The following is an 18031-nucleotide window of genomic DNA, read 5'->3' on the forward strand; positions in this document are numbered from 1 at the left end:
TGTTTGTTGATACAGTTCACATTGTTTAGTGTATTCAATTCAATATAAATATATTTCCAAAATTCCGTTTCATCTTACGTGCCAGAATTCTACAATACATGTTTGGCATTTCAGTATGAAATTAACATAAAAATTGTAGGTTACATGAGCGAACAAACAAAGATAATATCTTAAATGAAGACAATTTTCAATTTACTGGCCTAGCAACTTAAGTCCATTTAAAACGGCACATGGATGTTACGCAAACGGTTATCCCGTGTGATATAACGTTACGGTGCTTAGTGTCGTATGCTCCTTTGCATGGATCTTATTACATGTCTACAAGTCCACCATTAATTTTCCCTGTACTTTGAAAGGAATCGCCGTAAAACACCATTAGCTTCTTTACGCGTTGTCACAGACGCATTTATAGAAACACTGAAGAGTACTCTCTTTTTTCCGCTCAGTACCCCTTGTAACCAAAGTAAAAGTTGAAACACTAACGTTTTGTATACGGAAAATAACTCGAACAAAGTCAATATCGGAGTGCATCGTAAAAAAATAACTACTAATTGACAAAATGATGCAATTTAATGCAAATAATAAGTTAATTCTCCCGGTTATTTGCTTTTGTCGATGCGCTGGGCGTATTGTATGTTTTTTGTACATTTACATGTACTATGAACATAGGTGAAGCGGTTACGTAAATTATCTTATCAATTGTTTTAAGCAATAAATGACTTTAAGCTGTACAAAATACTTATTTGATCTATACTGTATGGTAGCGGAATTTACTTTACCAAGTAACGTTTCCATCTTTTAGTTTGTCTATTTTCATATGCATCTACAGAATGTGACAGAGGATCTAAGAGATCTAAGAGTGTTTTAAGTGATACTTAACAATGTAAAACTCTGCAAACATAGCTACCCCTTACCATTGTATTGTTTTAAGTCCAAGTATATTGTTGAACACTTACCCATTTGATGAATTGTTCGGTGTAGAAACAATGCATCTATAAATGTATGTCTATTTCTTTTCTAAGAAATATATGTTCTATGTTACAGTGTGTGGACAAGGAACATTCGGCCAGTCCTGCTCCTCGAGTTGTCACTGTAGAAATTCGGGTTGTAACGCTGTGACCGGCGTTTGTACACACCAGAGAAATGGCTGTTTGGAAGGATGGAAAGGAGTTAGGTGTAATCAAGGTATTTGATACTATGCTACATATATTCGCAAATACGGTCTATTGATTGTGTTTCAGATCAAATAGAAATGTATTTAACAGTGTTATTAATGTACTGCTATATTTTATGACTGGTTCTGTTGTAAACTTATCACCAAATAAAATGTGTCACAAAAATTAACCAAATATAGCGACTTTGGTATTGAGAAGCAATTTCCGTATCGGACGAAAAGTTGGTGGCATCGATGAATTAGTTGACGCCCCGATTAGTTCATTCCAATGACATTGGATCAATGCAAGGTTTAACTACATACAATATATCTTATTTATTCATTTATGGTAATATATTAATAAGTTAAAGATGTAATTCTTAATAAAATATTTAACTGTCTATCTAGCGGATACAATGTCACTATTGTCAAGAATTTTCATAAACTTATTGCTAGCTGTATTTTATATTTTCCAGATTAATAGAACACATCATATCAGCTTTAACCATTTTTATTCTAGTATCAAAATAAACTTTTAAAAGTCATTAAACAATTCTACTTCTGCATGTTTAATTTCCCTTAAAATTAGAAATGGTACATGGAACGCCTCAAAAATTGCAAATGCAAATCTGGTATTCCATGTAGCATTGCTTCAGTAAGGTGACCTAATATTAAGCACAATTGACACATAGAACGGGGTCAATATAATCAAATTCAGTTTTAAATATATATATATAGAATAAATAAGATTAACGACCGACTAAAACACTAGCTGCTTCCATCCTTCACAGGGCTCTTCAGGTTTCCAATTCCATCTTGATGTACCGTGATCAGCGGACCTTTTGGTAGTCGACGTTCATATATATATGTAAATATATATATTGTAAATAAAGACAAAATGTTAAGAGTTTATATGACTTGGATATTTTAAGATATCGGAAGTGCTATTTGCTCAAGCACTTAAATAGGGGGAAAATATGAAGCCAAATTTTACCCATAGTCCTAATTCGTAAAAACATTATCAGTAAAAATAAGAAACTTTTTATCTCAGATTTACGTTCATTGTGTATATTTGAAGTGTTCCGTAGGAAATTGAAAAATAATGTTATTCATTTCCGGATTGGTATTCTGTATGTTTCATGACATTAATGATTTAAAAATAATTCTCCTGTTTAATATTGCATATTGCAGAAATCAACCTACGATACTATACTTTCAAATTAAAATGTGTTGCTCCCATTGTTTCAATAAAATAATTTACAGAAGTGTTCTAGTTTGACAATAAAAAGGAAAACAGTCCATTTAATAAAGTATCAATATAATGTACAACGCAATCTCAAAAAAGCTTAATTTTGTATTTGTATCTTTCTACATAGCATGTAGCGAAGGCAAATTCGGCAATTCATGTAGCCAACATAGTCACTGTAAGGTACCCGGATGTCACAGTATAACTGGCATGTGTAAAAGTGGAGGCTGTTTACCGGGATGGAGGGGGACATCTTGCTCACAGGGTGAGGTTTGTTTTCCAGTAGATAGATGAGTTAATGCCGTTAACGAATTGATGTTTTCCTATCTATATAAATTAAACAAACCAAGCCACACAGGATCAGATTCGGCTACATAAACTTAGATTACACACGACATTGCATCCTTAATTGAAATAGAAAAATCAAAAAATCTTAATCAAACGAATATCCCGCTATTTTCCAATGAGTATTTTTGTTGTACAGTTTTACTTATTGACATTGTTCATAGAACGGCGCTCCATCTGTTATGAAAATGCATGGCCCTTGCAAGAGATACATTTTTATGATATACATATTCTGCATTGCAGTATGTGCACCAGGAGCATTTGGCCAGTCCTGCTCCTCCAGATGTCAATGTAGAGCCACAGGGTGCGATCCAGTAACAGGCGTATGTACAACCCAAGGAAGGGGGTGTTTAGAAGGATGGACCGGAGTTAGATGTGATCAAGGTAGTCAATACATTTGTAATTGTGTGAAGTGTCGATCAATTTTCAAAGGAAACAAAAGGAATTTAAATATCAACAATTTAAAGAGCATGTAGTGCTGTACCTATAATTACCATTGTTTTAAGAATTTTATGAAAACATTATACACAGGGGATATTAGATCATTAGATCAGGTTGATTGGATTGGAAAGAAGTTTTTCGTTTAACTCAATATATTTGATGGATTCAATTTTATTTGAAATCTTTTTCATAAGTTTTGTCTCAGATTTTACGGCACTGTGTAGTGTATACTTAAAGTCGCCCGTTTTATATTGATCAACGATACCATCCAGTCCCCGATTGGTATTAAGTGTGTTTTATAGCAATAATGAGTTAAAACAAGATTCCTATTCAATATAATACATCGTATTTAGGGCAAACATTTGTCAAAACAAATATGAGGTTTGTCAAATTCCAGATAATTGCAGACATCAACTCTTCATTAAATACCTTCAAACCAAGATAGAGAACTGTTATTAGTGATGTTCTGAATATTTCACTTGATAAATTGACAGAAATGTTTTCTTTGATAAAAAAAAACGCCTCATCGTTCATTAAAGGGGCTGGTCGGGGAAAAAATGTCATATTTGCTAAAATGGCATACAACTGTTTAAAATACCTTCTTATGAAATATACCCATTCAAATTTTGCTGAAATTCACTCCCTAAGAGTAAAAATTATAATAACATTAAAGAAATCCTAAATCGTCACCTGACAGTCTAAAACTCTCAATTGACCCAGATCAGTGATGTAATTTTACCGCACGCGCGTCATTAACAAGGCCAAATGTAAACATCGCGGCGAAAGAAAAAGATGCATGCAAAAGTCATGACAGGCACGAGGTATCAATACCGTTATATATAACAACAACATATAGGTAGGAATACTACACTTGCATCATACATGACCTTTGAAAACAAATATTTACGTATAGTATTGCTGTCTTGTCCGCTAGTTGAGTCCGACATGGCACATGACGGCGTGCTATTGTTGTTATCTTCACTGCCTCACTTTCGAAACAACCACGTGATATATATAAATAGATCGGCGCTAAATTTACGCGGGGCGTCCCCGAGATTTCAGTGGTCAAAACTGGACATTGCAAGCAGAACTCGACCATCATATTGCCGTCGTATAACTTTTGGAAGGCCAGAGAACGCATTCAGACCCATTTATTTTGTAATTTTTTCCCCGACCAGCCCCTTTAAACAAAACATAAAAAGTGTGTATTTCACTAAAATATTTATCTCTGTATATGTATATCTTTCTACATAGCATGTAGCGAAGGCAAATTCGGCAATTCATGTAGCCAACATTGTCACTGTAAGGTGCCCGGATGTGTCAGTACAACTGGCATCTGTAAAAGTGGAGGCTGTTTACCGGGATGGACTGGGACATCTTGCTCACAGGGTAAAGATATTTAAATCGAAATTGTTGCTTTAATATTATTGCTTGCTGAACCATAGTAACTATTTGAACGTATCGAGCTTTTTATGTAAAACAAATGCTGAAAAAGTAATGACAACTTGCCCAAGTGTTGTCTCCTCATACATATTTAATTGAACATATTTTCGGAAAAGAAGTTTGGTATTTTGATAAAAAAAAAATAGTCATTATTTAATAACAATACGACAAGTACAATCAGATAATTTGGCCAAAGTTGGAAAATACCACTGCTTGAAAAAGCACAACATCCTCACTTTAAATCAAAGTCTGAAAAACAATGCTATTGAAATCACAATAAAATTTGTATAGAGATAAACGTTTTTATTTAAAGCATGTATATACAAATGCATGCTATGTAATTCCATTTCTTAACAAACAAGTTTATATAATCTGTTTATAAAAGTAAAATAAGAATTATTATGCAAAACATTTTCTTTTCATAAAGTGCCCATCTCAGACAAATAATGAAATCTATAATGAAACTTACATTTTCCTTGCATTCTATAGGGTTTTATGATAGACATGCTATTTTGCAGTATGTGGATCAGGAACATTCGACCAGTCCTATATTGTGTACATCTCAATCTCAAAAATGCTTATCCTTGTATTTGTATCTTTCTACATAGCATGTAGCGAAGGCAAATTCGGCAATTCATGTCGCCAACATAGTCACTGTAAGGTACCCGGATGTCACAGTATAACTGGCATGTGTAAAAGTGGAGTCTGTTTACCGGGATGGCAGGGGGACATCTTGCTCACAGGATGGGTTTGTTTTCCAAGAGATACATTTTTATGATATACATATTCTGCATTACAGTATGTGCACCAGGAAGATTTGGCCAGTCCTGCTCCTCCAGATGTCACTGTAGAGCCACAGGGTGCGATCCAGTAACAGGCGTATGTACAACCCAAGGAAGGGGGTGTTTAGAAGGATGGACAGGAGTAAGATGTGATCAAGGTAGTCAATACATTTGTAATTGTGTGAAGTGTCGATCAATTTTCAAATGAAACAAAAGGAATTTAAATATCAACAATTTAAAGAGCATGTAGTGCTGTACCTACAACTACCATTGTTTTAAGAATTTTATGAAAACATTATACACAGGGGATATTAGATCATTAGATCAGGCTGATTGGATTGGAAAGAAGTTATTCGTTTAACTCAATATATTTGATGGATTCAATTTTATTTGAAATCTTTTTGATAAGTTTTGTCTCAGATTTTACGGCACTGTGTAGTGTATACTTAAAGTCGCCCGTTTTATATTGATCAACGATACCATCCAGTCCCCGATTGATATTAGGTATGTTTTATAGCAATAATGAGTTAAAACAAGATTCCTATTCAATATAATACATCGTATTTAGGGCAAACATTTGTCAAAACAAATATGAGGTTTGTCAAATTCCAGATAATTGCAGACATCAACTCTTCATTAAATACCTTCAAACCAAGATAGAGNGTGGGGTTGTTTTTCAAGAGATACATTTTTATGATATACATATTCTGCATTACAGTATGTGCACCAGGAAGATTTGGCCAGTCCTGCTCCTCCAGATGTCACTGTAGAGCCACAGGGTGCGATCCAGTAACAGGCGTATGTACAACCCAAGGAAGGGGGTGTTTAGTAGGATGGACAGGAGTAAGATGTGATCAAGGTAGTCATTGCATTTGTAATTGTGTGAAGTGTCGATCAATTTTCAAAGAAAACAAAAGGAATTTAAATATCAACAATTTAAAGAGCATGTAGTGCTGTGCCTACAACTACCATTGTTTTAAGAATTTTATGAAAACATTATACACAGGGGATATCAGATCATTAGATCAGGCTGATTTGATAGGAAAGAAGTTATTCGTTTAACTCAATATATTTGATGGATTCAATTTTATTTGAAATCTTTTTGATAAGTTTTGTCTCAGATTTTACGGCACTGTGTAGTGTATACTTAAAGTCGCCCGTGTTATATTGATCAACGATACCATCCAGTCCCCGATTGATATTAGGTATGTTTTATAGCAATAATGAGTTAAAACAAGATTCCTATTCAATATAATACATCGTATTTAGGGCAAACATTTGTCAAAACAAATATGAGGTTTGTCAAATTCCAGATAATTGCAGACATCAACTCTTCATTAAATACCTTCAAACCAAGATAGAGAACTGTTATTAGTGATGTTCTGAATATTTCACTTGATAAATTGACAGAAATGTTTTCTTTGATAAAAAAACCCCCCTCATCGTTCATTAAAGGGGCTGGTCGGGGAAAAAATGTCATATTTGCTAAAATGGCATACACATGTTTAAAATACCTTCTTATGAAATATACCGATTCAAATTTTGCTGAAATTCACTCCCTAAGAGTAAAAATTATAATAACATTAAAGAAATCCTAAATCGTCACCTGACAGTCTAAAACTCTCAATTGACCCAGATCAGTGATGTAATTTTACCGCACGCGCGTCATTAACAAGGCCAAATGTAAACATCGCGGCGAAAGAAAAAGATGCATGCAAAAGTCATGACAGGCACGAGGTATCAATACCGTTATATATAACAACAACATATAGGTAGGAATACTACACTTGCATCATACATGACCTTTGAAAACAAATATTTACGTATAGTATTGCTGTCTTGTCCGCTAGTTGAGTCCGACATGGCACATGACGGCGTGCTATTGTTGTTATCTTCACTGCCTCACTTTCGAAACAACCACGTGACATATATAAATAGATCGGCGCTAAATTTACGCGGGGCTTCCCCGAGATTTCAGTGGTCAAAACTGGACATTGCAAGCAGAACTCGACCATCATATTGCCGTCGTATAACTTTTGGAAGGCCAGAGAACGCATTCAGACCCATTTATTTTGTAATTTTTTCCCCGACCAGCCCCTTTAAACAAAACATAAAAAGTGTGTATTTCACTAAAATATTTATCTCTGTATATGTATATCTTTCTACATAGCATGTAGCGAAGGCAAATTCGGCAATTCATGTAGCCAACATTGTCACTGTAAGGTGCCCGGATGTGTCAGTACAACTGGCATCTGTAAAAGTGGAGGCTGTTTACCGGGATGGACTGGGACATCTTGCTCACAGGGTAAACATATTAAAATCGAAATAGTTGCTTTAATATTATTGCTTGCTGAACCATAGTAACTATTTGAACGTATCGAGCTTTTTATGTAAAACAAATGCTGAAAAAGTAATGACAACTTGCCCAAGTGTTGTCTCCTCATACATAATTTAATTGAACATATTTTCGGAAAAGAAGTTTGGTATTTTGATAAAAAAAAAAATAGTCATTATTTAATAACAATACGACAAGTACAATCAGATAATTTGGCCAAAGTTGGAAAATACCACTGCTTGAAAAAGCACAACATCCTCACTTTAATTCAAAGTCTGAGAAACAATGCTATTGAAATCACAATAAAATTTGTATAGAGATAAACGTTTTTATTTAAAGCATGAATATACAAATGCATGCTATGTAATTCCATTTCTTAACAAACAAGTTTATATAATCTGTTTATAAAAGTAAAATAAGAATTATTATGCAAAACATTTTCTTTTCATAAAGTGCCCATCTCAGACAAATAATGAAATCTATAATGAAACTTACATTTTCCTTGCATTCTATAGGGTTTTATGATAGACATGCTATTTTGCAGTATGTGGATCAGGAACATTCGACCAGTCCTATATTGTGTACATCTCAATCTCAAAAATGCTTATCCTTGTATTTGTATCTTTCTACATAGCATGTAGCGAAGGCAAATTCGGCAATTCATGTAGCCAACATTGTCACTGTAAGGTGCCCGGATGTGTCAGTACAACTGGCATCTGTAAAAGTGGAGGCTGTTTACCGGGATGGACTGGGACATCTTGCTCACAGGGTAAACATATTAAAATCGAAATAGTTGCTTTAATATTATTGCTTGCTGAACCATAGTAACTATTTGAACGTATCGAGCTTTTTATGTAAAACAAATGCTGAAAAAGTAATGACAACTTGCCCAAGTGTTGTCTCTTCATACATAATTTAATTGAACATATTTTCGGAAAAGAAGTTTGGTATTTTGATAAAAAAAAAATAGTCATTATTTAATAACAATACGACAAGTTCAATTAGATAATTTGGCCAAATTGGAAAATACCACTGCATGAAAAAGCACAACATCCTCACTTTAATTCAAAGTCTGAAAAATAATGCTATTGAAATCACAATAAAATTTGTATAGAGATAAACGTTTTTATTTAAAGCATGTATATACAAATGCATGCTATGTAATTCCATTTCTTAACAAACAAGTTTATATAATCTGTTTATAAAAGTAAAATAAGAATTATTATGCAAAACATTTTCTTTTCATAAAGTGGGCAAATAATGAAATCTATAATGAAACTTACATTTTCCTTGCATTCTATAGGGTTTTATGATAGACATGCTATTTTGCAGTATGTGGATCAGGAACATTCGGCCAGTCCTGCTCTTCAAGATGTCACTGCAGATCGTCAGAATGCGACCCAGTAACTGGCGTCTGTACAAATCAAGGAAGACAGTGTGTTGACGGATGGACAGGGATTAGATGTGATCAAGGTACTCAATGCTTTTTGTTAATGCGGAAATAAACGAAAAATAAATTGATTTGGAAAATTTGACAAAAGATTACCGTGAATCGGGAAATTTTAACTGTGATAATATTTTTGCATATTTTGCGCAAATTCAAATTTGCAAAAATTGAACACGTAAAACCTTAATGCATGTAAAAAAATAATCCTCGTATTACCTTCAACGTAATGCCAAAGTAATAGATTACTGAACTGTGTTAACAAAAATTGACAAAGTCTTAGTCTGGGGCGATAATCTGTATGGTTCCATTGTTGTGTGGGGGGATAAATTTGTGTTTACCTGTACAAATCGGCAAATCTTGGTCAGTAAAGGAGATTTTATTAGAAGTGGATATGACACTCACCGAGTCAGCTCTGACATCTACACATACTCCTGAATGTAACCTTCCTTTCGTGAATTGCATGCAATAGTAAAGGCCGATACTAAACACGATATCAGAAGTGCTACTTGCTCAAGCACTTAAATAGGGAAAAAATATGAAGCCAAATTTTACCCATAGTCCTAATTCGTAAAAACATTATCTGTAAAAACAAGATACTTTTTATCTCAGATTTAAGTTCATTGTGTATATTTGAAGTGTTCCGTAGGGTATTGAAAAATAATTTTATTCATTTTCCGATTGATATTCTGTATGTTTCATGACAATAATGATTTAAAAATAATACTCCTGTTTAATATCGTATTTAGCGATAAGGTCTGTCAACAAAAATCTTCAATTTGATTCGATTGTTTCAATAAATTAATTTACAGAAGTGTTCTTGTTTGACAATAAAAAGGAAAACAGTCCATTTAATAAAGTATCTAAATTATGTACATCTCAATCTCAAAAAACCTTATCCTTGTATTTGTATCTTTCTACATAGCATGTAGCGAAGGCAAATTCGGCAATTCATGTAGCAAACATTGTCACTGTAAGGTACCCGGATGTCACAGTATAACTGGCATGTGTAAAGGTGGAGGCTGTTTACCGGGATGGAGGGGGACATCTTGCTCACAGGAAATTGCATCCTTAATTGAAAAAAGTAAAATCATAAAATCTTCATCAAACGAATATCCCGCTTTTTCCAATGAATATTTTTATTGTACAGTTTTACTTATTGACATTGTTCATAGAACGACGATCCATCTGTTATGGAAATGCATGTCCCTTGCAAGAGATACATTTTTATGATATACATATTCTTTATTGCAGTATGTGCACCAGGAGCATTTGGCCAGTCCTGCTCCTCCAGATGTCACTGTAGAGTCACAGGGTGCGATCCAGTAACAGGCGTATGTACAACCCATGGAAGGGGGTGTTTAGAAGGATGGACAGGAGTAAGATGTGATCAAGGTAGTCATTGCATTTGTAATTGTGTAAAGTTTCGATCAATTTTCAAAAGAAATAAAAGGAATTTAAATATCAACAATCTATAGAACATGTAGTGCTGTACCTACAATTACCGTTGTTTTGAAAAATTTATGAAAACAATGTACACAGGGGATATTAGATCATTAGATCAGGTTGATAAATAACCTGATTTGATTGGAAAAACAGTTATTCGTTTAACTTAATATATTTGATAGATTAACATTTTATTTGAAATCTTTTTGATAAGTTTTGTCTCATAATTTACGGCACTGTGTAGTGTACACTTAAAGTCGCCCGTGTTATATTGATCAACGATACCAGCCAGTTCCCGATTGATATTAAGTATTTTTTATAGCAATAATGAGTTAAAACAAGATACCTATTCAATATGATACATCGTAATAGGGCAAACATCTGTCATTACAAATATGAGGTTTGTCAAATTCCAGGTAATTGCAGACTTCAACTCCTCATTACATACCTTCAAACAAAGGTAGAGAACTGTTATGAATGAGTGTGTTATTCTGATTATTTCACCTGATATTGACAGAAATGTGCTCTTTGATCATAAAAAGCCTCATCATTAATTAAATAAAACATAAAAAGGGTGTATTTCACTAAAATATTTATCCCTGTATATGTATATCTTTCTAATATCATTGATCGCTGAACCATAGAATCTATTTAACACATCAAGCTTCTAATGTAAAACAAATGCTGAAAAAGTATTGACAACTTGCCCATGTGTTGTCTCCTCAAACATAATTTAATGAAACATATTTTCGGAACAGAAGTTTGGTATTTTGATAAAATTTTGTCATTATTTAATAACAATACGAGGATTATATTATTACAATTAGATAATTTGGCCAAAGTTGGAAAATACCCCTGCTTGAAACAGCACAACATCCATCGCCTTAATTTAAAGTCTGAAAAATAATGCTATTGAAATCACAATAAAGTTTGTATAGAGATAAACTTCTGTATTTAAAATATGTATATGCAAACGCATGCCATGTAATTCAGTTTCTTAACAAACAAGTTTATATAATCTTGTTATAAAAGTAAAATGTGAATTGTAATGCAAAACATTTTCTTTTCATAAAGTGCCCATCTCAGACAAATAATGAAAAAAAAGGGAATTTTACTACTGAATAGTATTACGCAGCATTTGCTGTTTGACATTACTTCAATGATGCTGTGTCTGTTACGTATATTTAATTTCACGGTTTTTTAATTCATAATAGACATACTCTACTTGACAGAGTGTGAATATGGAACATTTGGTCGGTCATGCTCCTCGAGATGTCATTGTAAGTCCTCAGGTTGTGACACAGTAACTGGAGTCTGTACAAATCAAGCAGGCGACTGTGAGGATGGTTGGACAGGGCTTAGGTGTGATCAAAGTATGTAGTTAATGCTTTTTCAAATATGTTTGTCATCTTTCAGCTGAAATCATATGCTTCATATAGACAATTTGACAAAAAACATTTGAAGTATTGAACGCAGATTATATCTCCAAATATATATTGTGACGTTGAATTACGGAATGCGCTAAATTAAAATACCGCTAAAATATGTCTGCAATTTTTACGAATATTTGAGTTTCATGTCTGTTAATGCTATTATTCACATCAGATTTTTTTTTTATCAAACCATGAAATTTACAACGACAGCCTTTCCTTTTGCCTTTTGTTTTAAAGCGGTGCTTTAATTTAAAACTGAAGTCTCATTCAAAAGTGACTATTTATCATATTTCATTTGAAAGATAGTCTTAAAGAGAAGAAGGAGGAGGGGGAGGAGGAGGAAAGCAACAGCACTGGATACCAAGCCGCCGTATCCGTTCTTTCTTTTCTGCTGGTTGCGTGTCCCATGCTCGTATATAGCGTCAAAAAATTCAGGTGACTTCACAAGACATCTTGCAATCTGAGACGTCAGTTTCAGAAACATATGTGGTGTTGCTCATTTATACGTGAAAAAAATAATGATTTCTATTAGTATTCTCTCTTGTTACAATCTGGTCTAAGGCTATTTAAATATTCTTTGTATGCAATACCATAGCATGGTTAAAATGTTTTGTAGGAGTCTAGAACGTAATGCATATTGCCGTTGAAACTGCTGAAAATTGGTAAATTTCTCTGAGTAATCAATAGTGCGTTTACAGTTGATCTTTTAATAAATACTTTAACGAATTATTTTCTTTTATACTGGGATTTAACGACACAAACACAATTTAATAGGTATGTAGTTTTGGATTATGAAAAAGCCCATGCAACCTTTTTCCAATAATCAACTCTTTTTGCAAGTTTAAAATAAAGCTGGACTTGTGGACAAATTAAAAATTCATTCAAGTTAAAATGGCACAACAATTGGTCAGAAACTATGACATCAGCTGTTGATATCAGCTTGTTGGTGAAATGAATTTACGATTATTCCGGTCACGTCGCATTATAAGCACCAAAAGTATACACGTAAATATATTACTTTTTATTATCAGTAGTAGAATAGATATAATCAACATTTATTTGTGTATTTTGGTGTTATATAAAAGTGGAAATTCAAAAACAGTTGGGAAAATAATAAAGTACATCCTTTGCTACCTTTGTCAATTCCGTGTTTCTACTATTTGCGAATTCACAATGATACATAACAATATCATGTTTAAACAAAGGTTGAGTGTTTTTGAAGTATTACAAACAAGATTATGATTTTTGAATATCTAAGACAGAATGAGTGAAAGGCAGAGCAATGGTGTTAATCGAAGCCCGCTCAATGCCTGTCATTCATGAACGGACAGTGACTTTGAACCAGCCTATCACAGTAATAATCGATAAAGTTGTGTCTTTTATATTTTAGAATAAGCAAACAAAACAATCTATCAACATATGATAACACCGAAAGCTCGTTATAGTAAACGTGAGTATAAATAAAAAATGTGTGTTATAATCAAGCGTGTTTTTTTTCAAATGCATTTACAAATATTTTAATAATATAAGCAAATTTACAAGAGGGAAACTTTCAGTTATTATATAAATTTCGCATTTTCATATCGAAAATATATACTATTAGAATGCTGAATGGCATTAAATGATGTCGACATTGTGGACAAAATAAGGTAAAGTTTTCGGAGCAGTCTGTCCCTTTTTCCAGACGTACAAGAGACAGTAAGAAACGAACTATACATTTCAAAAACATGCATTTAAATATTAAAGAAAGAACAGCTGTATAATGACAATATTTTCAACCCAATACCAGGAATTCCTACGAAAAAGTTGATGAGTCGTCCTAAAACGAAACAGTTCGTTAAAACCGTTATTGTCGACGGTATAAATACAAGTAATAAAAGGTACTTAATCATAGGAAGATGTAGTTGATGTAATTGAAATAGCAAAGGAATTATGTTCCGGAAAAAGGGAGTCATAACTCTGCATATAGCGGACATAAGATCCTAATTTAGTAGCTACGCTTCCCTTTCCCATAGTGAGTTTAGTGAAAGTTGGTTTAAAAGCGCAGCCAGCCAGCCAGCCAGCCAGTCAGCCAAACAAAGACCACACAATTGTAAAAGACGGGCAAATAAAAACAACACAGGAAATCGGTATAGGAATTAAAATATATTTTGATTTCGTAAATATACATGAAAAAATTATCCTAGCTTTTACATTCATCAAGACGCATATTATTAGCAGTTTAAGGGTTACGTATTTTAATTATTATTTAAATATAAAAGATAATGTAAATTACATAAAATTAACTATTCATAAAATCAACTATATGAATATGGTGACAAAAAATGTTAAATGTTTTGCATGATTTAGACAGCCCTTCAAAATAAAAGAAATATATATAAGAATGAGCTAAAACTTGACTTTGAAAAGAAATTGAACTGCAACTAACAGGTACATTATATAATATTCAAAACCTTTTAATGCTTAAGAATAAATATTTTGGCAAGTGATTTATATTATGTGTATATTTGATTACAGGAACTCGAAATAGTTCGGGATACGACTTGCCGGAGGTCAGAGCGTAAAACTTCTCCACCCTTGTAGAAGACCATCAAAATAAAGTTTTTCCAAACCTGATTAACTGTTCATAATCTTAGATCATAGGTCATACTAACAACATTTCTGTATGTAAGTTGTGAACCAAAGACATTTTAATTTTGAAAATTAGAATGAAAGGTTCAAGTAAAGGTATGCTATTACTTCACTATATTAACTTTACTTACAAAAGTAACTTTCCTGTTAAATTTGTTATTCCCAGACAGATATAGAGCATATTCACTGCCAAACTTTTGTTGCTCAAGACTACTACATGCTGGCGACAAACATGAGATTAAACAGATATACAGAATTTCAAGACAATAGGCAGACAGTGATATTTTCAATACTGTTATATCAGTCCGAGAAAGACAGCATTAAACGACAATTCGTTCAGGTTTATTTGTGTCGTCACACCATTTCATAAATGAGTAACATGTGTATCTTTTATGACAATGAATCTGTTATTTGTGTGCTCAAAATATATCTCCTGAATGTACAAGTAACATTCACAGGGTATGACTGTGTTGTATAACACATGGTGAAATGAAATTCCGTACGAGTAATTAGTATTTAGATAAGTCAACCAATTGGCTAATTTACACAGTAATTACAACAATAGAAATAAGTAATGATGATTCTTTGTGGTTTTCACAAAGATGATAAAATGTCATCTGTAATAAGAGTCTCATTGTCTATATTTGTATGGCGTTTTGACTTAGATAAGATTAATAAAGAAAAGCCTGATTTGTGCATCTGCTTCCAATATAAACTGTTTTTAGTGATTTTTATTATTACGAACGTTTTAAATTCAATATTGTTATCATTGAGGTATTGTAATATGCACAAAATATAACAATGCAAAGAAAGCATGCAATAGGTGATGCGTGTTGGAAACTTTGAAACATTTAAAAAAGATGTAATTGAACGTAGATCAATACTCACATATACGTTTAAGTCTTTTGGATTGAAACAATTTTTCAGACAGTTCAAAGTTAAAGACTGGGATGTCGTCAGGCAATTAAGGCCACAATGCAAGATTATATGTATATACTATCTCACTTTGTTTTCAGGGTTTATCGTGAGAACAATTTCCTCACCTCGAGCACACGGATAAAATCGAGAGGTGATCATCGCATATTCGAACAACAAACCCTGAAAACACTACAGTGTGTATACGCTCTCTATCGCACAAATTCGTCACATCGTTGTACAGGTAAACAATACAAATCTCTCACTCAGTCCTAGCTTGACAAAGGGACCTGTCGGTCTTGAAACGTTGCGTCACATTTAATACGTTCATTGTTTATGTATGTATAAAGTAAAACTTATTACTTCTTTCCAAACTGAAGAATCTTATTGAATAGATAAGTTTGTGTAAACACAACGCTAACTTTACACCTGAACACATCCTGTTGCGATATGTCACGTAGCCTCTTAGACAGAGGTTGTATATCTTAGGCTTGTCCAGCCTTCCATTTATTTCCAATATAGGATTTTATTTGTAGTGACTTACCACTTAGATACGTCGTAGATACCACAATGTTCAATACATAAGGTAAATATTCTACCAGATTGCACTGGATGAGTTGAACAGGTAATAAATGTGTTGCTCGATGACGTAACACTATCGTAAGAGTTTGATCTTTATGTCAATATATCGCAGAACTGTCATTACAACGTTGTAATCCGCCGTCCCTATATATCACTATTTTAACAGCTCATAACTCGTTTATATGATGTCTTGTTTTCTCTAAGCGGCTCACGTTGAAAGCTTGCTAACACTGGTTCGGCTTACCTATCTCCGAAAAAAATTGTCTTCATTAAAATTTCTATTGAAGTTATAACGTTGGCAAATGTCAAAGAATTTCTTACAGCATATCTTTGTTAAGAGCCGGTTGTTTAAAGTCCTGATAGAAGATAAATTAATATACATAATCGTATCAATGTTTTGAGAAGAAAACATATCATCACATTGCTATGGTCAAAATTTTACATCAAATCATATTGATAGTTGGACATTCTATCTGAAGTAAATGTTAAATAGCACTCTGTATCGCGCAGCCGTTATAGGTTTAATCACCCAGCCCATAGACTATAAAAGATTTATTCTTTGTCACGCCCATGTACCAGATATGCAAAACTGAGCTAGAGTTAACCCGTGGTAAGGGAAAATTTCAAATATGAATATAACAAAGATAAGAAAATCTGATAGCAATTCATTGCTATATATCAGAGTAGAATGATGTGTTTTGAGGACAAATTTCGCTTTGAAAGTCTAGTAAACGTAAACCAACCTTTGTGCAAATAGGGCTATCCCTTGAGGATCCGTAATGATATATTACCTGTTGGATATCCACTGCAAGTGAGTAGGGTTGTAAAATACTCAATATCAGTAAACAGTAAGGAAACACCTATTTTAATAATTTTAAGTAGATAGCAAATCAAAGTAAACATGCACAACACAAATTTACAACTTACGGCTACAACAAATGTTTTCCTTTTAAATTACTATTTTGATTAAACCATGCCGGAAACAAAATATAACCAGCGTGACGGATAATCCATCAGTAGAATCGACCACTTTGTGAAGTCAAATAGTTTTTAGAAAATGTGAAATTCTTATTTACAAAACTAATATGCAGAAAGCCAATCAGAGCAAACATTTACAGAACCATATCGTCGTTTCGTCGGTTCGTCCATTTAGGACATCGGTTGTAGAAAGGGTTAAGAATATAAAAACCCATAAAGTATCCGAAATATCTGTAGAAAAACAGCAAAAATAACCTTTAATAGCATTTCATATTACCAAATTTAGGTGCGATAGATCATTTTCTTTTATACCAGTATTTCATGAAACTGTGTAGAATGTTATGAACGCGCAGTAAAGATAAGTATAGGATAATAATATACTTGATTTACCTTCGCAATGTCAACGTCACCACAAATCTGGGCAAGGGTTGATTTATCCGTTTCATCGATAAGGGTATTTGTACAAGATTTAAAAAAAAAAAGTTTATTTGAATAGCAAACCACAGAAAATGATTTTGCTTTTTATGTATAAGGAATTTTTCGAGTGCATTTTTTTCATCGTAACCCATACATGTTGAGTTAGCTTAAAGGTAAGGCTGTGATATTTAATATAATTGTAATGTTTATTTTCCCATAATACATTCAAGTAAATAAAATAAAACTGATTATATGTACGTTATTTTCCTTCAATGTAATATACAGAAATATGTAATACACGTCAGTAAACGAGATTTGCCTGATATTTATTTAACGTAAGGGACAAATATATAAAATATCAACATGTCTGAATAATGTACAATGGAAATACGATGTCACCGTTAGCATGTATTTGGCTGGAGGATTCTTCTCAATAAATC

The 18031-nt window shown here is 33.1% G+C and overlaps 1 protein-coding gene across 1 annotated transcript in view; it reads left to right on the plus strand.

Annotated features, from left to right (window-relative positions):
• LOC110460946 (multiple epidermal growth factor-like domains protein 11) overlaps nucleotides 1-15380 on the plus strand; it is a 30521-nt gene extending 15141 nt beyond the window's left edge. The window contains exons 8-20 of the mRNA XM_021514173.1: nucleotides 1045-1185; nucleotides 2530-2664; nucleotides 2988-3128; nucleotides 4440-4574; nucleotides 5428-5568; nucleotides 7581-7715; nucleotides 8290-8514; nucleotides 9078-9218; nucleotides 10444-10584; nucleotides 11868-12008; nucleotides 12371-12503; nucleotides 13459-13518; nucleotides 14586-15380. Coding sequence (XP_021369848.1) covers nucleotides 1045-1185; nucleotides 2530-2664; nucleotides 2988-3128; nucleotides 4440-4574; nucleotides 5428-5568; nucleotides 7581-7715; nucleotides 8290-8514; nucleotides 9078-9218; nucleotides 10444-10584; nucleotides 11868-12008; nucleotides 12371-12503; nucleotides 13459-13513 — 1664 coding nt within the window. The 3' untranslated portion in view covers nucleotides 13514-13518; nucleotides 14586-15380. The remainder of the gene's footprint in view (nucleotides 1-1044; nucleotides 1186-2529; nucleotides 2665-2987; nucleotides 3129-4439; nucleotides 4575-5427; nucleotides 5569-7580; nucleotides 7716-8289; nucleotides 8515-9077; nucleotides 9219-10443; nucleotides 10585-11867; nucleotides 12009-12370; nucleotides 12504-13458; nucleotides 13519-14585) is intronic.
• Nucleotides 15381-18031: the final 2651 nt, after the last annotated feature.

The sequence above is a fragment of the Mizuhopecten yessoensis genome, unplaced genomic scaffold (assembly GCF_002113885.1).
Source record: "Mizuhopecten yessoensis strain PY_sf001 unplaced genomic scaffold, ASM211388v2 scaffold10523, whole genome shotgun sequence".
NCBI lineage: Eukaryota > Metazoa > Mollusca > Bivalvia > Pectinida > Pectinidae > Mizuhopecten > Mizuhopecten yessoensis.